General features: G+C 51.9%; 2 protein-coding genes across 7 annotated transcripts in view; one reads left to right on the top strand and one right to left on the bottom strand.

Annotated features, from left to right (window-relative positions):
* Positions 1-698: 698 nt before the first annotated feature.
* On the bottom strand, positions 699-5,236 carry STRAP (serine/threonine kinase receptor associated protein). 2 transcript variants are annotated; one of them, XM_053462323.1, is made up of 10 exons: positions 5,134-5,236; positions 4,653-4,788; positions 4,320-4,455; positions 3,748-3,829; positions 3,427-3,499; positions 3,007-3,106; positions 2,698-2,835; positions 2,145-2,281; positions 1,790-1,939; positions 699-1,176 (listed from the first exon to the last, which is right to left on the bottom strand). In XM_053462323.1, the coding sequence occupies exons 2-10, from the start codon at positions 4,762-4,764 to the stop codon at positions 1,115-1,117; spliced, it is 990 nt and encodes a 329-aa protein (XP_053318298.1). In that variant the 5' UTR covers positions 4,765-4,788; positions 5,134-5,236; the 3' UTR covers positions 699-1,114. The 2 variants fall into 2 exon arrangements, with proteins under 2 accessions (XP_053318298.1, XP_053318299.1); XM_053462324.1 differs by having other exon boundaries at positions 5,125-5,197.
* EPS8 (epidermal growth factor receptor pathway substrate 8) overlaps positions 5,211-21,993 on the top strand; it is a 31,932-nt gene continuing 15,149 nt past the window's right edge. The window contains exons 1-8 of one of the 5 annotated variants that reach the window (XM_053462318.1): positions 7,508-7,527; positions 7,647-7,680; positions 15,892-15,998; positions 17,337-17,409; positions 17,621-17,688; positions 18,452-18,519; positions 19,663-19,824; positions 20,270-20,419. In XM_053462318.1, coding sequence (XP_053318293.1) covers positions 17,348-17,409; positions 17,621-17,688; positions 18,452-18,519; positions 19,663-19,824; positions 20,270-20,419 — 510 coding nt within the window. In that variant the 5' untranslated portion in view covers positions 7,508-7,527; positions 7,647-7,680; positions 15,892-15,998; positions 17,337-17,347. Of the gene's footprint in view, positions 5,226-7,507; positions 7,528-7,646; positions 7,681-13,213; positions 13,353-15,891; positions 15,999-17,336; positions 17,410-17,620; positions 17,689-18,451; positions 18,520-19,662; positions 19,825-20,269; positions 20,420-21,993 lie in introns of those variants that run through there. The other 4 variants (XM_053462320.1, XM_053462322.1, XM_053462319.1 and 1 more) reach the window with 4 other exon arrangements.

Raw genomic sequence — 21,993 nt, 5'->3', positions numbered from 1 at the left:
TGCTGAACGAGTCAGTTGCTGAACGAGTCAGTTGCTGAACGAGTCAGTTGCTGAACGAGTCAGTTGCTGAACGAGTCAGTTGCTGAACGAGTCAGTTGCTGAACGAGTCAGTTGCTGAACGAGTCAGTTGCTGAACGAGTCAGTTGCTGAACGAGTCAGTTGCTGAACGAGTCAGTTGCTGAACGAGTCAGTTGCTGAACGAGTCAGTTGCTGAACGAGTCAGTTGCTGAACGAGTCAGTTGCTGAACGAGTCAGTTGCTGAACGAGTCAGTTGCTGAACGAGTCAGTTGCTGAACGAGTCAGTTGCTGAACGAGTCAGTTGCTGAACGAGTCAGTTGCTGAACGAGTCAGTTGCTGAACGAGTCAGTTGCTGAACGAGTCAGTTGCTGAACGAGTCAGTTGCTGAACGAGTCAGTTGCTGAACGAGTCAGTTGCTGAACGAGTCAGTTGCTGAACGAGTCAGTTGCTGAACGAGTCAGTTGCTGAACGAGTCAGTTGCTGAACGAGTCAGTTGCTGAACGAGTCAGTTGCTGAACGAGTCAGTTGCTGAACGAGTCAGTTGCTGAACGAGTCAGTTGCTGAACGAGTCAGTTGCTGAACGAAATGTTATACTTACTTATCAGAGTCCCTTTTAAAGTGCCAGCGCTTGTTCTAACCCACAGCCAGGCCTGCTCCTGACTCACCAGGAGACAAACGTCTTTAAATTCACAGAACTTTTATTTATACGACTGAAAATACGAGCGATGTCGAGAAATAGGGAGGCGATGGAACAAAAGGAAACGCCAAGACCCAATAATTATACCACCACAGCCTCCCACCGAAAACATAATAGAGAATGATCGTCCCTCTCCAAACCATTAGCAAACCCCAGCTTTCTCCTCCCAGACCAGGAAAAGGACAAGTGATGATGACGGCTGACTTCACACATCGCACAGACGGCGTGGCGGGATTCGTGGTACTTCCAGGCGACACGTACTCTTCTCCGTGTCAGATTGCCGGCAGACGCTGCCCGTTTGCCTCATGCAGAGGACACCCTGAAAGGCTTCAGTATCTTGACATTTGCGTAGTTGAAACGTCTGTGGTTTCCATGATGTCAGGAGAAGCGCCGCCGCGCTCAGGCTTTAATCTCAGGGGTGGAACCGTAAATGCCGTCTGAATTCTCGGAAACCAGCTCCTCTGCCGAAGGAACACAAGACACCTTTTACTCGTCTCGCGGGGTGTATTCTCCCTAGGGCAGTAGCGCCTCTACCCTAAACCGGCATCAGAACTCCCAGTGCACAACTTCTCCTTCAGCTGGCTGGGGAGATCTGACCTTGTAATCACCCCTGGTGCACTCTACCTAACCGGCACAGCCTTCATAGTGACAATACTCGGCGCCGCGCATGTACCACACCAGGATAGGACATCCCGGCGCCTAGCATTGTGGACAGCGGCCGTGGAGGTAAGCAGTTGGGGCAGCTGGGATTCGTATCTGCTTCCTTATGAAGACACTACCCCCACCCAAACAGGCCACCCCCCCATTATTCTCCCCACTACTTGTTCACTGATGAGTTATGATGTCACTGCAATTCATAACGAATCTGCAATGACAGCCTACAGCAACCAATCTAATTAATAACGAGAAGCTGCCCTAGGAATGTGCCGTTTACTAAATTATCTAAACTAAATCAAACATTTGCAAATCTGCAGCCTTGTGAATTTCTGCACATGTTCTGTTCCTAAAGTAACTTCCTTTAATGAAGATCTGCGATCCTATCACATATGCTGCACTTCACGCCATCAATCTCACCTGGAAGGACGCACTTCCAGAGGCCATAGGTCTTCCCGACAGCCGTCTGCCAGAGGCGTAGCGTGCCATCCTCCGAGCCGCTGGCGTAAAGCTCTCCATCTGGACTGAAGCGCACGCAGTGGACGGGACCAAAGTGCCCCTTATACGATTCTGCAACGCAAGACATGTTAAAGCTGCAAGACCCGATATAAAGGCAAAACCCCCCCACTCATAATATATGCAGGAAAATGACGCAAGTGTTACTGTACACGCGACATACAGAGGATTCATGTCACAATACTGATCTATAGAGGAGAGTGCCGAATTAATCAATTGGGAGTGAACACACACACACGTCCTTAAGCCGATTCCTTACCAAGCTCCTCTCCAGTGCTGTAGTCGTATTTATACAGCTTGAAGTCGTCTCCTCCGGCCACGATGCATTCTTTATCTGGATGCAGTGAGGCTGAGTTAATCGGAGCAGGGGCTTCGAACGATTTCACGAGTTCCAGACTGAAGAAAACATTTTTTATTTATTTTTTTACTAATGATTTCCTCGCAGCTAAAACAAAAGGCCGCTTCTCACCAGTTATTCTCTCGGACCTCTCTGCAGCCTTTGACACAGTTGGCGCCCCCTCCTCCAAACCCTCCATGACAGTTCTCTCCCACCTCTCCGACTACTTTTATTGTTTCCTTCACTGGTGTCCCACAGGGCTCAGTACTTGGGCCTCTCCTCTTCTCCATCCCCACATCTTCCCTCCGACATCTCATATCTTCCTTTGGCTTCCAGTACGGCCTATAAACCGATGGCGCTCTAATCTATATCGCCTCTCTTTCTGGGATTGTGTCATGGACGGCGTCTCACTACCTAACGCTCAACATCCCCCCTCTGCAGAGGTGAAAGGTCGATACCTGGTAGAAAGTATTACCTGGTGGCATTATAGACAGCAATGGTTCTCCCATAGGTGATGAGCAGGGTCTCTCCGTCAGGAATGTACTCCATGCTGCTGACAGACAGCCCAAACTGCAGCATGTTCACCTCCGTCTTACTCACGCGGTCCCAAAGGCTGGAAACAAAAAAACAAAATTAAAAGCACAAATTCCACCAGTAAGTCTCGAGTATGAGCTTAACAGAGAAAAATGAGGGGCGTCATACACGTCCTTAGAAATGCCACATGTCTGCTAGGAGCGGGCATGTACCTGGGGGGGGGGTTAGGGGGGGGGAGAACTTTGCTCACCGAACAGTTTTATCGTCTGCTGCTGAGATAATCTGCCTGTCGTTATTGTACCACAGAGCCTTCTTGATGGCAGAAGTATGGCCGCCGATCTCTTCAGGATCTACAGAGGACGACGCAGGAAATGAAGACATTAAAGCAATAGATGCAGAAGATATCCTGGGGTCTGTTTATTAAAGGGGGAGATGTGGTTTCAGCTCCTTCACTTCACTGGCCATGATGAAGGGCTGAGCTGGCCCTGTATAGTGTATACTCAACAGGCGAGAGAAAGAAAAGCTCACTGGTTTAACTATACATTACACAGGGCCAGCCACGATAGCCTGTAGCAGGAGGTCACTGGTGCTACACGTCAATTTCAAACCCCCCCAGGAGACACAGAAACATAAAGTTTGTGGCGATCGCATCAAGAAAGCACCCGGGTACCTGCTTCGGGTTTGTTCATGTCGTAAATGCGCAGCAGTTTATCCTGGCCGCCGGTCAGTAAGTTATTGCTGTCCTGCGGAGTGAGGAGGAAAAACGCACATTAAACATTGCGGGTAAAAAGAAAAAAAAAATACATTTCTCCCAGGAGAGACGGCGGGCGGAGGGGGAGAGACGGCGGGCGGAGGGGGAGAGACGGCGGGCGGAGGGGGAGAGACGGCGGGCGGAGGGGGAGAGACGGCGGGCGGAGGGGGAGAGACGGCGGGCGGAGGGGGAGAGACGTGTTTACGGTGTGAGCGGTTTCCACGTGTTGGAAGATCTCACCTCTGTGAAGTCCACGCTTTTCACGATGTGTTTATGCGCCAGAGTCAGGAGCTCATCGCCCGTCACGGCGTCCCAGACTTTGCTGAAAGACGCACAATGTTTACATTTTATTCAATCAAACTCCGGTTAACGAGAAGCAGCCATCCTCAACGCACCCGACAAACAGCTACCCCGCGTTTCTTAATGATTTAAAGAACAAGCAAACACCAGCAGCTGCCGGCACTCTGAATATCCGACTATTTAGAAACCTTAAACCTGCCGGCAGATCGGCCCCCGTCTAGTCGCCCGTTTCGCCTGCTCAAACCTTTATCAGTCATTGGTCTCGTCTTAGATTCAGAAGCCATATGCGATGCATGTTTGATACCCTCGCTGTATTACCCTCTACCATTTCTGCTGGGAGGCTGTTTCACTTACTACCACCCTCTCAGTAAAGAAAAACTTCCTTATATTCCATCTTAGTCTCTGGCCCTCTAGATACACATGGGGACTGTGCATTATTACAGCCACAATGTCTGAGAGCCCATAGGCCTCTTGCTGAAGAGAGAAGCCGTTACTAAGATCCCATTACTTACGCTGTGAAGTCAGCGGCGGCCGTTGCTGCTTTCGTGGCATTGTTGTTCAGCGTGGCTCCCCAGACAGCCCCTTTGTGACCCAGAAACGTACCGATCCAGTCCCCAGTGTCTCCCTGACGAAGCATCGGCTTCCCATCTGCCAGGAAAAAAGGTTAGGGCGGACACTGCCGGGAAGGTTGGGTGCGCGATCGCTGCCGGGAAGGTTGGGTGCGCGATCGCTGCCGGGAAGGTTGGGTGCGCGATCGCTGCCGGGAAGGTTGGGTGCGCGATCGCTGCCGGGAAGGAATGCAGGTGCCACAAGCCCCGTGGGGTGACGCAGGGTACCAGTCTCACCTTTGCAGGCACTTATGAGGAAGTAGCCATAGGGCGTAATGCGGCTAAACGCCAAATCCACCACGGGCCTTGTGTGTCCAGAACAGGTGAGAGGAGTCTGTCGCATCGCCATGACTACTGCTCCAGCAAAGCACGTCTGGAAGAGATCAGAGAATGAACATAAGTCCTGACATGGGTAGAGGCCACACACACATTATATATATATATATATATATATATATATATATATATACACACACACACACGGCGGGTGGTATTCCACACGGGCCAAGACGGGTATTAGAATAACACGGAGGGCCCGTGGAGAAGCCATGCACGAGGGGGTCGCGCGTGTGAAGGGAGGTCAGTACACGCAAGAGACCCCGGAAGGTAATATTATAGCCACGCAGGCGCCCCGGGAGAGGACGTTATACGCACAGGGGCAGGAAGACAAAACACAAACGCACACGAAAGGGCCCCGGAACCGCCTCACTTCGCTCACCACAGCAGAATCAGCAGCAGCAGGACCACACAGCCGGCCGGAAAACGAGCAGCACGTGACCGGAATTTACGCCACACACAGTTGAAACACACGTGAGCCCGAGTACAGTCACATGATGCAATCTGAGTGCGCCGCCGCCGCCATCTTTCTTCATGGTACAATGTTGTGTGCTTCATCGCCATAGCAACCACGAACTGAGCCTGCTGATTGGCCTATTTTGTCGGTTTACTACCTCTGTATAAGAAAATCAGATGTCAGACTATGTGTTGTTATACAGGCTGTGTGGTGTGTTGTTATACAGACGTCTGGCTGTGTGGTGTGTTGTTATACAGACGTCTGGCTGTGTGTTGTGTTGTTATACAGGGGTCTGGTTGTGTGTTGTGTTGTTATACAGGGGTCTGGTTGTGTGTTGTGTTGTTATACAGGGGTCTGGTTGTGTGTTGTGTTGTTATACAGGGGTCAGGTTGTGTTGTTATACACGGTCTGGCTGTGTGTTGTGTTGTTATACAGGGCACAGAATGTGTGTTGTGTTGTTATACAGGGTCTGGCTGTGTGTTGTGTTATACAGGGCACAGAATGTGTGTTGTGTTATGTTGTGTTGCTATACAGGGGTCTGGGTGTATGTTGTTTTCTTATACAGGGATCTCATCTGGGTGTATGTTGTGTTGTTATACAGGGATCTGTGTGTGTGTTATGTTGTTATACAGGGGTAGGCTGTGTGTTGTGTTGTTATACAGGGGTCAGGTTGTATGTTGTGTTATACAGGGGTCATGTTGTGTTGTTATACAGGGTCTGGCTGTGTGTTGTGTTTGTATACAGGGATCTGGCTGTGTTTTGTTATACAAGGACTGGCTGTGTGTTGTGTTATACAGGGGTCAGGCTGTATGTTGTGTTATACAGGGGTCTGGTTGTGTGTGGTGTTTTTATACAGGCGTCTGGCTGTGTGTTGTGTTGTTATACAGGGTCTGGTTGTGTGTTGTGTTGTTATACAGGGTCTGGTTGTGTGTTGTGTTGGTATACATGGATCTGGCTGTGTGTTGTGTTGGTATACAGGGGACTGGCTGTGTGGTGCGTTGTTATACAGGGGTCTGGCTGTGTGTTGTGTTGGTATACAGGGGACTGGCTGTGTGGTGCGTTGTTATACAGGGGTCTGGCTGTGTGGTGTGTTGTTATACAGGGGTCTGGCTCCGTTCAGTTTAATTCTGCGCTCCCAGCTCATGTTTATGTAGTTAGTATATCAGTTAAGGTAGGCGGTGCTGAGTGATGTAATTAGTACCTGCGTTTTATTGGGTCACTGGGATGTCACTTAAATTCAAAGCGGTCGCCGATTGGCTAAGCTTGTGCTCTGGGCTTTGTGCTGTATTCAGAGTCTGGGAGAGAAAGAGATCGCAGTCAGGAGTGTGAGGTGCAACCGGTGGGGCAATAGGGGAGTGTGAGGTGCAACCGGTGGGGGCCAATAGGGGATTGTGAGGTGTAACAGGTGGGGGCCGGGGGGGCAATAGGGGATTGTGAGGTGTAACAGGTGGGGGCCGGGGGGGGGCAATAGGGGATTGTGAGGTGTAACAGGTGGGGGCCGGGGGGGGGCAATAGGGGATTGTGAGGTGTAACAGGTGGGGGCCGGGGGGGGCAATAGGGGATTGTGAGGTGTAACAGGTGGGGGCCGGGGGGGCAATAGGGGAGTGTGAGGTGCAACCGGTGGGGGCCGAGGGGCAACCGGTGGGGGCCGAGGGGCAATAGGGGAGTGTGAGGTGCAACAGGTGGGGGCCGGGGGGGCAATAGGGGAGTGTGAGGTGCAACAGGTGGGGGCCGGGGGGGCAATAGGGGAGTGTGAGGTGCAACAGGTGGGGGCCGGGGGGGGCAATAGGGGAGTGTGAGGTGCAACAGGTGGGGGCCGAGGGGGGAATAGGGGAGTGTGAGGTGCAACAGGTGGGGGCCGGGGGGGCAATAGGGGAGTGTGAGGTGCAACAGGTGGGGGTCGGGGGGACAATAGGGGAGTGTGAGGCGCAACAGGTGGGGGTCGGGGGGACAATAGGGGAGTGTGAGGCGCAACAGGTGGGGGCCGGGGGTCAATGGGGGAGTGTGAGGTGCAACAGGTGGGGGCCGGGGGGGCAATGGGGGAGTGTGAGGTGCAACAGGGGGGGGCAATGGGGGAGTGTGAGGTGCAAAAGGTGGGGGTCGGGGGACAATGGGGATGCTTGAAGTGCAACAGGTGGGGGACAAGGGGGGAGTGTGAGGGGGTTGGGGGGCAATGGGTGAGTGTGAGGCACAACAGGTGGGGGCCGGGGGGTAACGGGGGAGTGTGAGGCGCAACAGGTGGGGGCCGGGGGGTAACGGGGGAGTGTGAGGCGCAACAGGTGGGGCTGGGGGGCAATGGTGGAGTGTGAGGTGCAACAGGTGGGGTCTGGAAAGCTCTGGGGGCTTAACAGGGTTGTACATGCTCAGGGTTGAGGGGTTCTTCGCTGTGAATGACCTTCTAGAGAACTGACAGGATTTCTTTCCTCCTCTTTACTCAGCGAGTCAAGTTCCGAAGTGTTCCGTCCACCCTCGGTGAGTACCCACTCTTACCTCCCCCCTCCAGGTGATTGGCTCGACTCCTGACATCATTTCTATTGCAGTAGCTTTAGATTGGTTTTTAATTCCTGGTATTATCCTCTGTTTTAATGTAAACATCTTGACTTGGTCTTAATCACCCAGTTGGAATCTCTGACTAATGAAAGTCTATGGAGGGACGGACTTCATTAGCATTGCAGTAAAGTATCAGCTCAGTGTGGTGTTTGAGCCAGGAAAGTCACCCAAAATATCACATGACCGATGGCGGCTCCGGGTCTTATTGGAACAAAATGATATAAACCCACTTGTGTTCCTCGCTGCACGTGCGCCTCAAAAAACATTTCTTTTAAGGTTATTTGCCCCAGAAAGTGTCCACTTTAGATGCAGAGTGCATGTGCCCTAGTAGACAGTAGGGTCAGATTGGGGGGGGGGGTAGGATCCTTGTTGCAAACATTAAGTTCAAAGATTGACTGGGTGGTCCCGTGTGCCCCCCCCCCCGTGTATCTCCTGGTGCGGGGCTCTATAGTGTTCTAGAGTAGTGGATGCTGTAACAGGTGAACCTGTCTCTCTGGCGGTCTCATTGTACCTGCGCGTTTGCCATTGTGTGTGAAGCAGATGCTATTTACATAGATCCTGTAACCGGATCTGGCCGGCTGTCTCGTGCCGTCGGGGGCTGCGGCCGCCCCGAGCAGCTTTGGGCTTCTCTGTACTAACTCTGCTTGGGTGGAATCATGGAAAGTGGTTAGTTTGAGAAAGAGTCTCGTCACTATAGCAACCAGTGTGATGGTCCAATCAGGTGAGCCCTTCACTGGTTGCTATGGCAATAAGGCCCTTTACTTTTCATATACAAGCCCCTCATACCTCCTGGGTTTTGTGGCATTTTCCAAGAAGCCTTCATAATGCACGGGGCTGATGCCGTACAGCTAAATGAATATTGTGGTCTGGCTCAACACAGACAAGTTAAAGTCAGACATTATTGGTGCATACGGAGCATTAGTTAAAAAGATTACCACCAACCTAGAGGCTGCCCACACAAAAAGAACTACTTCTGAAGAGTATGCAGCATGGAATTTCTGGTAATAATTAAAACTTTTACTACTACTTTTCATTCTTATTTCTTTAGCAACAAATAAACTGTTATATATAATAATAAAATAGCTTTTTGGGGATTTTTTTCAGGCCGGGGGGGCTTTGCCCGAGCGCTTTCCGCAGGCTTGGGGGGGGGGCAATAGAATAATATAGAGCCATTAAGTGACGGGCATCATGGGAAATGGAGACATGCAACGGAAAGGAAGATTTTATGTTTTTTTTTTTTTTCTAGAAAACACTAGAGTATGGGATGGAAGGGAGTTCTGCTTTGTTGAGAGGGTGGTAGGTAAGTGGAACAGCCTCCCGGTAGAAGTGGTAGAGGGTAGTACAGTGAGGGGATTTAAACATGCATGGGATCGGCATATGGCTCCTGATGAGTCCAATGACCAAGTAAGGTTTGAGCAGCTGGAATAACAGGCAGGCAAAATGAGGCGAATGGTTCTGCCGGCAGGTTGTTCCGTGCATCCACTGCCATAGTTTGCACTATTCTTTCTTGCTGTCATTTAGCATCCAGTTTAACCCCGGATGAGCTCTTTGGTAGCTACCACCTTCCCTGCTTCTTTCTTGGGGCCCTAAAGCTATTGCAACGATTGGCGGGCGGTGTTGGCCGAGGGACGCTGTCGCTGTCGGCTTTCTTTCTTTAGGGTTGGTATTTTTAGTGCCGGTGACTTTATAGCCGACGAGCTGTTACGTGGCCCCTGGCTGTAAATACCTGTTACTGTTCCACCATCGTAAGTCATTAAACGCTCCCTTTATCTCGGAGTCGCCGCTCAGTAGAGGCGTTATTGGCAGACGCTGATCGAGACTCTAACCTCCCAAGGACATTTCTGGAGCTGCGCAAGAAACTTTTATCGCTCGGCTTCTTGGTCCGGTCTGGTCTTATCAAAGACTTCAAGGTGGGTGAGAAGCACAGAGGGGGCACAGAGAAGAGGGGGCCAGGATACTGTGGGGGCACAGAGAAGAGGGGGCCAGGATACTGTGGGGGCACAGAGAAGAGGGGGCCAGGATACTGTGGGGGCACAGAGAAGAGGGGGCCAGGATACCGTGGGGGCAAAGAGAGGAGGGGGCCAGGATACCGTGGGGGCACAGAGAAGAAGGGGGCCAGGATACAGTAGGGGCACAGAGAAGAGGGGCAAGGATACAGTAGGGGCACAGAGAAGAGGGGGGCCAGGATACCGAGGGGGCCAGGATACCGAGGGGGCCAGGATACCGGGGGGGGGCACAGAGAAGAGGGTGCCAGGATACTGGGGGGCACAGAGAAGAGGGTAAGGGGGTGTCGGGGTATTGGGGGGGGCAGCAGGGTGAGGGGGCAGGATACTGGGGAGAGGCACAGAGAAAGGGGCAGGAAGGATAGGAGAAGCCTAAGTGGAGGGGAAAGGCAGAGAGAGAGAGAGAGAGAGAGAGAAAGAAAGAAAGGGGTAGCTGGATACTGGGGAGAAGCTCTGGGGGGTGGATGGAGGGAAGAGGAATGGGGAGAAGCAGAGAGAAGGTTAACCCCGTATCCCATTATGTGTGGATCACATCCTGGTGCTTGACAGAAGTTATTCAACCCCATAAATGTGCGCTGCTTGCGCTGGGCCGTGCCCAGGTACCCTGCTTGCGCTGGGCCGTGCCCGGGTACCCTGCCTGCGCTGGGCCAGCCCCTTGCCCGGGTACCCTGCCTGTGCTGGGCCGTGCGCTTGTCTCCGGTGACGGTTAGATCGGTAGGAGCCCTGACCCAGCTGCGGGCGGATCGGCTGCTCTGGCCAGAGATTGCCAAGCGCCAAAAAGAGAAACGGGCGATGGGAGTCTTTCAGATGCCGCCTGTAAAAGAGTCCCCTCACAGCTTACAATCTATCGGGTCTTTGGTGGGAGAGGAGCTGCTGGGGTGAGGCGTATGCAGAGAACTGCGTGTTAATCTGGCAAGCAGGCATGACGGGCGGTTTCTTTGTGATGCTGGCTGAGGGTATTAGGAGTGAAGGTGCCTGCTTCCCGGAATAGGTAGGTTTTTCAGGAAGCATGTTGGAGAAAGTGTTTGGTTCTTTGCGCATGGTCTGAAAGGACCGTCCAGATCAGACGGGTCCAGAGTCCGGCCTATGCCTGGCTCTGCTGCGCTAAATACACAAAAATGTGACTTTTAACCCGTTGTGTAACAGGGACGTGCCCAGGGGCACCTTTTACTCTGTGTAAGCAGGATTAACCGGCTGATCATTAGACTGTAATTAATTCTTTCAGGTTGTACTGAAGGCAAGCAGCAGACATCTTTGTTTCCACTGGTTTCCATGGCAACATGCCGTACTGTACTTTGCAGGGGAGGACATGTCACATGCGTGTAATGCGTTGGAAGTTACCGGGGAGCAGGCTCCCTGGAGTTGCATTTATGCAGCAGATCTGAGCAGAGATCGCAGGAAGGTAAATCGCCCCGAGAAGCGGCCTGAATGGTGTTTGTCTCGTATGTAAAACGCGTGGGAATATTTGAATGCATGCAAACCCTGTACTCTCCTAGTCGAGGCCTTCATGTCATGTTAATGTTTGCATTCTGTGGGCAACAGTGGCCTGTCGGGGGGGCCTGGGGTGTTCAGAGACTTGGTGGCCTGGGTGGAGAATTCAAACTGAGGTGCAGAAGTTTCTCAGGGGTGCAGTTTCCTGCTTGGGGGTGCACAGCGGGGCCACAGCGGCCTGTCCAAGGTTGGGTGCTCAGGGACTCCGAGGCTTGCCCTGGGGTGGTCTGTCCAAGGGGTTGTGCTTGTTGATACGATGGTCTGCTCTGTAGGGGGTGGCTCAGAGGCTCGATGGTCTGCTCAGTAGGGGGTGGCTCAGAGGCTCGATGGTCTGCCCAGGAGAGGGTGGCTCGGAGGCTCAGTGGTCTGCCCAGGAGTGGGTGGCTCAGAGGCTCAGTGGTCTTCCCAGGAGAAGGTGGCTCAGAGGCTCAGTGGTCTGCCCAGGAGAAGGTGGCTTGGTTATGCTCAGGGGCTTATGATCTGCCCAAGAGGGATGCACCCGAGGGGGGTGCTCAGTGGCTCAGGGATGCACCCGAGGGGGGTGCTCAGTGGCTCAGGGGTGCTGCTGCCTCTGAAAGACACGGCTCCAAATATTGCTTCTTCGTAGCAGACGCACGGATTATCTTCTGATCCAGTGAGATCTTTATTATAAATGTTATTCACAATTTGTTAAGAAGCTTTCGATAAGACGGGGCAGGACCGGGTCATCAGCTGAGCTGGCAGGACACGGATCTTGGGCACCTTTAGGTGAACTCCAGTCTACTTAGCGGGCATCTCGATGGTCTCTGTAGATCCCACCTGAAGTCACCATGCGTGCCGTGTCAGGGCTGGGTTAACAGGCTTATCTGTAGCTTCCGGCTCTTTTATTTATTCATTTTTGGAGTATTTTGTAGCCGTGTTCTACACACAGCTGTTGGTCTTCTGATGTTGCCCTTTTTCAGATTTTCATTGGATATTGAGGTCGTATGACATCATTGTCTTTCCCTGAGCTGTGCCTGAGCATTGTTCTTGCTCCATACGGTCACATTGTAATAGCAGGTATGTCAGTCACCGGACTGTGCCCAGGCACCGGGTTGGGGTTTAGCCCGCGTCAGCCTGGGCGCCGGGTTGGGGGCCTGGGCGCACGTTGCTCGCGTCAAGACAACTGGGAACATGAATTACGCATGATTTGCCTCACCGATCCCTGGAAACTTGTGCTACTACTCCTTTAGAGACATTGGTTAACAGGGGCAAAGAGTCACATGGCAGGGAAATGGTTTTTCCTCCCCAGATCTCGTCTCTCTCCTCTGATCATGACCTTCCGAAAGGTCCTTTTGCTCGCTCTGGTATTTTGAATGTGAAGAATTTGTTCAAATATTGACTTTTGTGAAGTAAATAAAGCTTTGGTGAACGCCTTAAACAACTCGCTGAGGACCTTTAACCTTCAGATAGGAGACGCTTGTGACGTCTGCAGGGATATCGCCGTCGTACCTTACTGCAGACGTGACCTCTCGTGGTATGTCACGCGGAGACATGGGGCTTACGCTGGGCTGATACCCGTGTAAACAGGTGCAGTTAAGGGCAGGATACGTGCGGTATATGGACTGGGAGCGATGTAGGCAGTAAACGTACATGATAATCGCTCGCGTCCACATACCTCCCCAGTGTCCTGGTGTTCACGGGGCAGTTCTGCTTTTTGGGCATCGTGCTGCTTCGGCAGGTGGTTGGGGTCGTGGGCCGGTTGGGGATCCTCTGATCTCAATGGAAAGTTGATGGAGGCCTCGGAGGCTTTTGTGTCTCTCGTGTTACGTCTCGACCCTCTGAAGCTGCGCACCACTAGATGTGTTTTCAGGTAGGGTGGTTCCACCTTTAACCACACCCCCTCTAGTCTGGCCATGCACCTTACTGGTCAGACCACGCCCTCTAGCAGGTGACCCGTTTAGTTCACCTGAAATGTTGGGCAGGACGCGTTTGCTGTGTGTTCCTTCATAACGTTCCGCGTTGGGATTATGGGACGAGGATACCTGTCCAGACGGGCTTCACCGGGGCGGCCCTGGGAATAGGAGGCAAGTCCGGGACTTAACTCTTTATTACCCAGGTGGGGTGATGTGACCCGGCGCTGTGAGTGTTCCTGAGACATGCGCACACGTTTGTTATTTGATGGACATGCGGTGTGTGTTTGTTATAATACTTTTATATTATTTCTATAGTATTGTATTAACAGTATATTATATATTTATGTTAATATCGTAAATTATTATACTGTTTGTATATATATATATATATATATGACACACATTACATATATAATAAACTGTGTTTAATTTGATGTTCTTTGTTCCATTGTTGGGTATTTTAGATGGTTTTTGTTGGCAGTGTTTGCTCTGTAGAAGGGCATAAAGCCTTCCTTTCTGAGTGGATTGCTGAGATCTGGGGGGAGAGAGGATGGGGAGATATGGGGGGGAGAGGGGGGGGAGAGAGGATGGGGAGATATGGGGGGGGAGAGAGGATGGGGAGATATGGGGGGGGAGAGAGGATGGGGAGATATGGGGGGGAGAGAGGATGGGGAGATATGGGGCAGATATGGGGGGGAGAGAGAGGATGGGGAGATATGGGGGGGAGAGAGAGGATGGGGGAGATATGGGGGGGGGAGAGGATGGGGGGGAGAGGATGGGGAGATATGGGGGGGAGAGAGAGGATGGGGGAGATATGGGGGGGGAGAGAGGATGGGGGGAGAGGATGGGGAGATATGGGGGGGGAGAGAGAGGATGGGGGGGAGAGGATGGGGAGATATGGGGGGGAGAGAGGATGGGGAGATATGGGGGGGAGAGAGGATGGGGGAGATATGGGGGGGAGAGAGAGGATGGGGGAGATATGGGGGGAGAGAGAGGATGGGGGAGATATGGGGGGAGGGAGAGAGGATGGGGGAGATATGGGGGGAGGGAGAGAGGATGGGGGAGATATGGGGGGAGGGAGAGAGGATGGGGGAGATATGGGGGGAGGGAGAGAGGATGGGGGAGATATGGGGGGGAGAGAGGATGGGGGAGATATGGGGGGGGAGAGAGAGGATGGGGGAGATATGGGGGGGGGAGAGAGAGAGGATGGGGGAGATATGGGGGGGAGAGAGAGGATGGGGGAGAGAGAGGATGGGGGAGATATGGGGGGGAGAGAGAGGATGGGGGAGATATGGGGGGGAGAGAGAGGATGGGGGAGATATGGGGGGGAGAGAGAGGATGGGGGAGATATGGGGGGGAGAGAGAGGATGGCGGAGATATGGGGGAGATATGGGGGGGAGAGAGAGGATGGGGAGATATGGGGGAGAGAGAGGATGGGGGAGATATGGGGGGGAGAGAGAGGATGGGGGAGATATGGGGGGGAGAGAGAGGATGGGGGAGATATGGGGGGGGAGAGAGAGGATGGGGGAGATATGGGGGGGACTTAAATACATAAAGAGATTTAAAAAAAGAGAAGAGGAACGTTTATTTCAATGAAAGTTACAAGAAGAGGCCGGAAGGAATAATCGGTCGGATTGGATGGAGGAGACGGCTTTTATCTGCTGAAAGATTCTGTTTCCACGAGGTGGACGTTGTATTTATTTTCTTCTCTTTATGGTTCTGCTCTGGCTTCGCTCTGGAGTTATTTGTGTCTTCGCTCTCGCCTCTTCTCTGGCTGAGAGGGGGCGATGCCTTTCCATGTGTGAAGATCTGTTCCATTTGCTGGATACGCACGTGGGCGATCCATCTGGTTACATGCGGACAGCGTGTTTATAGCATGTTGTGTGACTAAAAAAAAATAAAACGTGAAACCCTCTTAACATTTATACATCCTCCTCTCCGACAACACGTTAACAGCCGTCGGATTGTGTGTTTCTGCGTTAACATGTTACCGGGCGAGGGATGCATCCAGGGGCCCGGGCCGAAAAGAACACTCTTTAAATCCCTTTATTCGCAGGCGGATTTAACGCGTTTCTGGTCTGACGTGCGGAATTGCAGCGGCGTTTCTGGTCCGACGTGCGGAATTGACGCGGTTTCCGGTCCGACGTGCGGAATTGACCCGTTTGCGGTGATTCACGCGCCGTGGGTGGAATGAAGCAGATGGCACAGATTTCAGCTTCCCACCGTTTGCCAGCCGCGTCAGAGCGCAGAGTGCTGTCGTTCCACGCGGGCGCAGCTCGTCGCATTGCCTTCTTTTGGGTTAATATTAAAACCGTGTAAAGGTGGAACCTGTCGAGATGTTGAAGTCCACATTCCCCGAAGTGACTCTTTCCACATAGTGACGCACTCCCCGGAGCGATGCATTCCACATAGTGACGCACTCCCTGGAGCGATGCATTCCGCATAGTGACACACTCCCCGGAGTGACGCACTACCCGAAGTGACACATTGTTAGACTCTTCGGCGCTTCTTTCAAGTTCTGTTTTCAATTAGCGTCTTTGTCCCAGGACTCGGCCACGCGTTTCGCTGAGCGTCACAGGGGTTCCCATCGGCTCCTCCCGCAGCTACTGACTTTCTTGTGACGGCGGAAATACTATACAGCGATTTGTGTCCAGCCTTAGATTACTCATGTAGGTGGGGCCCCCTGTGCTGCGGGCCCCCCTGTGCGCGCTGTCCCTGAGCTGATACCGCTGGCATCTAACGTGTGCTTCCTTTAACTCACGCAGACCTCCGCATCGGGCCGTTCTGTCTATTGTTTGGAAGGACATGGAAACCTCTTGACAAAGGGACCAACGAGACGCCGCACTTTCCTGGATCACGTTACACGGTAATGGTTTGGGGAGACATGAGCCAGGTCCTAATACACTGGAGTGATCCGCAGGTTTGGTGACCTCTTTACAGCGCCTGAAGCTTTTGGGTGAAGGATGGTTGCCATCAGTGTGGAGCGCAAGAAGCAGAAACTCATTCAGTGCCTGTGGGTCTTGTGAGCGATACTCGAGTGTGCGTGAGCGATACTCGAGTGTGCCTGAGCGTCTAATAAAATGTTGGTTGATCTGTATGGGGAGGTTTGATGTTCCTATACGTGACCCTGACAGCTTCTCCAGTACATTGCAGAACTTCTCAGAGAGCAATTTACCCTAACCTCATGAAACGGTAACCCCCCGGGCGCAAGTTATGGCTCCGGCCGCTAATACCGGCTCCTCCCCTTAGGTACAGATGATAGCGCCGGCTGCTAATACCGGCTCCTCCCCTTAGGTACAGATGATAGCGCCGGCTGCTAATACCGGCTCCTCCCCTCAGGTACAGATTAACGCGCCGGACGCTAATACCGGCTCCTCCCCTTAGGTACAGAATATAGCGCTGGCCGCTAATACCGGCTCCTCCCCTTAGGTACAGATTAAAGTGCCGGACGCTAATACCGGCTCCTCCCCTTAGGTACAGATTAAAGCGCCGGACGCTAATACCGGCTCCTCCCCTTAGGTACAGATGATAGCGCCGGCTGCTAATACCGGCTCCTCCCCTCAGGTACAGATTAACGCGCCGGACGCTAATACCGGCTCCTCCCCTTAGGTACAGAATATAGCGCTGGCCGCTAATACCGGCTCCTCCCCTTAGGTACAGAATATAGCGCTGGCCGCTAATACCGGCTCCTCCCCTTAGGTACAGATTAAAGCGCCGGACGCTAATACCGGCTCCTCCCCTTAGGTACAGATTATAGCGCTGGCCGCTAATACCGGCTCCTCCCCTTAGGTACAGATTAAAGCGCCGGACGCTAATACCGGCTCCTCCCCTTAGGTACAGATGATAGCGCCGGCTGCTAATACCGGCTCCTCCCCTCAGGTACAGATTAACGCGCCGGACGCTAATACCGGCTCCTCCCCTTAGGTACAGAATATAGCGCTGGCCGCTAATACCAGCTCCTCCCCTTAGGTACAGAATATAGCGCTGGCCGCTAATACCGGCTCCTCCCCTTAGGTACAGATTAAAGCGCCGGACGCTAATACCGGCTCCTCCCCTTAGGTACAGATTATAGCGCTGGCCGCTAATACCGGCTCCTCCCCTTGGGGGGGCTGGGAGTATTACGCGGGATATTAATGTCTTTATATAATATAAGACATTAAGAATTGATTGAAAATAACCGAATGTTTCTCTGTTTTTTTTCAGATTTAAGAGACATCAAAAATGAATGGCCACTTCTCAAAGTACCCCCAAGGAGGGATTAGAAGTCCCTCTCCGCAGTCAAGGTGCGATTTATTTTCTTCTTAAAAAGCCTAATTTGGTTTCCTGCCCATTTGTCATTAACGTGTAACTTTTAACCCTTTCAGCTGCTCCTGCTGCTTCACACGGTAGTTTGCTTTCCTTATCTCTTCCGTGTCTCTGTGCAGCCGTGTCTGTGCGTCTGTGGCTTTTGTTAAAATTATATACGTTCATAGAGTATGTTTTATTTTTTCACAGCACCTATGAGTTTGCGCCCTCCGTAAAATCGGATAAACCTGCCAAAATCAGTGCAAAGAGCCTTTATGGTAAGTGGAATACTTTGCCGTCATTGGCTGTTGCCTTTTCGGTTCCTGTCGGGGGTCGTTAGGGTCAGGTCCTAGCTGGTATTTTGCCTGTGAGTGCGGGATTTGGTGTGAAATATTGCGACCCTAGGGGCCCTCAGGCTGAGAGTGATGGGATTGTTACCCTTTGAGTGTGGGTCACCACGTGAGCTGCTAATGTATCGCATCATTTATGACCCATGTTTTTAATAGGAGATGGAATTTATTTCTTCCGATCTTCATCCAAGCACAAAAAGAAAGGTGGACGTGGGCTTCCAGGTGTGGTGAAGGGTGTGCGTGATTGTGCATGCGCGAGCTGCATGGACCTGCCATGCTTTAGTTTCACCTGTTTCACCTGGAGCTGTGTGCCTTATTGCTGGCTATTTACATAACTGACGGAGGCATTTAGAACAAGAATAAAGGGTTTTATTTGCCCCGTTTCCTGCTGATTCTATATACGTTATTGGGGCTTCTAGGGCTATAGAACCCTGTGATACCAGTCGGGGGGGGGGCATTCAGGGGAGGGGAGAGAGAAAGGGAGGGGAGAGAGGGGGGCAGGGAGGGGAGAGAGGGGGGCAGGGAGGGGAGAGAGGGGGGCAGTCAGGGGAGGAGAGGGGCACGAGTGTCAGGCTGATCCAGTCCCTGAGCTTTTCCTTTAGATCTCCTGGATCTCTGAGGGTTCCTCACTTTTCCCGCGTGTCTTGACTCACGTCTTTATCGTTCGTGTAACAAATACTTTTACCTACAGAGCAAAGGAAAAGTTACGCGCGGGACAGCGCCAGCAGCGTGTCAGAGACGTCCCGCTACCACGTCGAGGTAATGCCTTCATCTTGGCGTATTTTAATGATACTTTACGTGTTTGATAGACGTCGTCGTTCTTTTCTCTAAAATAGAATGATGTAAAGTCACAAAAGCTTTTGGTGCCTCGAAGGTCCCTTCCTCAGACGGGGGTGCGGGTGCAAGCGAGGCGAGGCCGTGGGCTATTACCCTACGTATTGCATACATTAAATTGCTGATGAGGGGAGTCTGAACATGGCAGGCGTCTGGGGATGGGGTGGTAGCGGGACAGTATGAGGGACTTTAGGGGTCAGTGTGTAGCGAAATTAAGATTTTCCGCAAATTGGTTAATAATTTATACAGTTTCAAGGCCTTTAGATTCATAGAAACGGGAGCGGAGCACGTTATATGATTAGCGGCATTAATTATCAGGATTATTGTTATCATATAGTTATTATAAACGATGGGGCGCAGCGGTGATTACATGCGCGGGTTACCGTATTCTTTGGTCCCTTTCAGCAGCTTTAAACGTTAAAACGCAGTATTTTGGTTGAACTTCAAGACAAAAAATATTTTCTGCTTTTATGATATTTAATTTGACGAAGTTGCTGCAAATAAGACGAGGGAGAAATGAGTAGAAATGGCTGGGAATGGGTTTGGGTTCTTTCATCTTCTTCATTCTTGGAACGTAACGTTCGAGGTGCGGTTCCAGTGACTCTCGCTTTCTTTTCCTGGTGTTCGCTGCTCTAAGGTTTGCGCTATTTGGGTAAACGCTCCATTTTTGCTCGGTAAGAGGGAGAAATGCATTTTATTTTAAGGCTATTTGGGGGGACAGTGTCCAGTTGAACAGTCCACATGGTTTGTCTTCATGCGGCCCCCCTGGTTTTGTTTTGATGGAAGTTCTACCAGCCCTCGAGGGGGCATTCGGCCCTGGGGCAACAACAGCAGAGGGGCCGGTAACCAAGCCGCCTTCACACATTAGACAGTAAACCTCCGGCATCCAGGCCTTTAAGTCTGCGGGAAACGGTAATGGCCGGGGGGGACATAGGCGACACGAGTGACCCGCTGCAGGGGCTCCTTATCAGAGGAAAGCGGCAAATCGCCGGCTGCAGACGGGGAGGCTTACGGCACAAACGTAATGTCGCTAAAGCTAAACCTGTTGACCTTTAACACCCGTCGCAGCACCTGACCACGTTTGTGATGGATCGCAGAGATGCCGTGTTAACGGTAGACGATGGAATCCGGAAACTGAGGTTACTGGACGCCAAAGGAAAGGTCTGGACCCAGGACATGTGTCTTCAAGTTGATGACAAAGGTGTTAGTCTTTATGACATAGAAACCAAGGTAACCCACGGCTTTCACGCAGCAACCGCTTTCCTTTTTAATGCAAACCCCCTTCCCCTGCCGCCGGTTATTTATCTGTTATTCCGTTACCCTGTTCATGAATGCTTTGTAAACATAAGAAAAACGTTGGACATTTTTCCAAAATTGATGAAATTTGGCCATGCCATCTGATTATATTCACAGCGACCCATTAGTATATGGCGTCTCTCCCTATGACGGTGTTTTTGATAATTCCTCCCCGTTCATGGGATTAGTTGTACCCGCTGTGCTTATAATGTCGTTTAGTGATATGCATGGAATCCTTGCTTGCGCCGGGGACGTGCATGTCTGCTTGCCTGTTTGCTCTGCGCATGTTACCTGCACTCCCGCCGGGGGCTTCAGAAATGTTACCCCTTTAAAGGGCCAGTTCCACAGACGCAATGAGTGTCGTTTCATTTCCGTGCAGAACGAACTAGAGAGCTTCCCGGTCAGTGCCGTCCAGCACTGCCAGGCTGTGATGAATGTTTGCCGCTATCACTCCATTCTTGCGCTTGTTTGTAAAGAGCCGTCGCAAAGCAGAGCCGATCTCCACATCTTCCACTGTGATGAGGTCAAGGTAAGAAGTGTCGCAGGAACGGGTGCATCGTGTTGGGTCACGCGTGTGCTGGTTGCATGTCGGATCACGTGTCTTATCCCTGTCTGAGCACAAGTCTCTGCCTTCTGACACAAGGACGCCCGTCGTGGCCGAACGCAGACCTTTCTCCGACCGCAGCTAGAACTACCGGAGGGAAAAGGTTTTACGTCTTTCGAGCAAAAACCCACGGAAAGTGCAGGTTTCGCCGTGAACCGGTGGATGTCCGATCCGGGGCTTTCTCCCTAGCAAAACATACACCGGAGTTCGAAAAATATATTTTCATAATAAATGTATGTACATTTATTCTATGGATATAGTGGGAATGGAGCTCCCTGCCCCACAGAGGAGGGCAGACCCTGACTGGCTATCTGGCAAGTGAACAATAGGCCCTTATACTTCTCCATACTGTGCTGAACCAGGCGTATCGAGGCCGTAAAGGGCTAATTTTGTGCGGGGACCCAGAAAGCACCGCAGGCTGAGCCCTTTCCCCCGAATCCAGGCAGCGGCGGCAGCTTCCTGATGTTTGCTGCACGTCTGGAGCAGCGGCTCTCGGAGACTCGCAGAGGACGCTCGATTCAAGAACTTGATAAAATAGCTGCTTTCAGGGAAACGATGAAGTCGTCTCGGCAGGAAGATTCTGCAGATTGAGATGCTACAGAAACGGGGAAGAATAAAGCGATGGACAGTGGGAAGTTTTCACTCCAACCTTAATCATTCTGTCTCCCTCCTCAATAATCGTAAAAACCTCCACTAATCCCATTCACTGCCCACCGACCCCGGAGCGAGAGACCCGTGCGTGCCGCACCATGGGAGGTTACAAACTTTATTCATATATAATAAATTACATATATCACACACACCCATACACTCACTGGACACTTTATTAGGTACATCTGTTCAATTACTTGTTATCACACGGCAGCAACTCGATGCATTTAGGCAGGTAGACGCGGTCAAGATAACTTGCTGAAGTTCAAACCGAGCATCGGAATGGGGCAGAAAATGGATTTTTGTGACTTTGAACGTGGCATGTTGGTGCCGGACGGGCTGGTCGGAGTATTTCAGAAACTGCTGATCTACTGGGATTTTCACCCAAACTCTAGGATTTCCAGAGAATGTTCTGAAAAAGAGAAAATATCCAGTGAGCGGCGGCTGTGTGACGGAAATGCCTCCTTGATCTCAGAGGAGAGAACGGGCAGACTGGTTGGAGATGACAGAAAGGCGACAGTAACTCAAATAACCCCTCGTTACACCCAAGGCCTGCAGAATCCCATCTCTGAACGCACAACACGTCCAACCTCCAGCAGCAGAAGACCCCGCCGGGTGCCGCTCCTGTCAGCTGAGAACTGGAAACCGAGGCTACGATTCCCACCGAATCACCAAAATCGGACAACGCTGCCGGGTCTGATGAGTCTCGATTCTGGCTGCGACGTTCAGATGGCCGGGTCAACGACATGAAAGCCGGGCTGCCTCGGATCAGCGGGTCAGGCTGCTGGGGGTGTAATAATGTGTGTGGGGGGGGCATTTTCTTGGCACACTTTGAGCCCCTGGGTACC

This window comes from Spea bombifrons, chromosome 4 (assembly GCF_027358695.1).
Source record: "Spea bombifrons isolate aSpeBom1 chromosome 4, aSpeBom1.2.pri, whole genome shotgun sequence".
In the NCBI taxonomy this organism is placed as follows: Eukaryota; Metazoa; Chordata; class Amphibia; order Anura; family Pelobatidae; genus Spea; species Spea bombifrons.
Note: the sequence above shows the minus strand (reverse complement) of the source record. Positions and strands in the feature narration are given on the sequence as shown.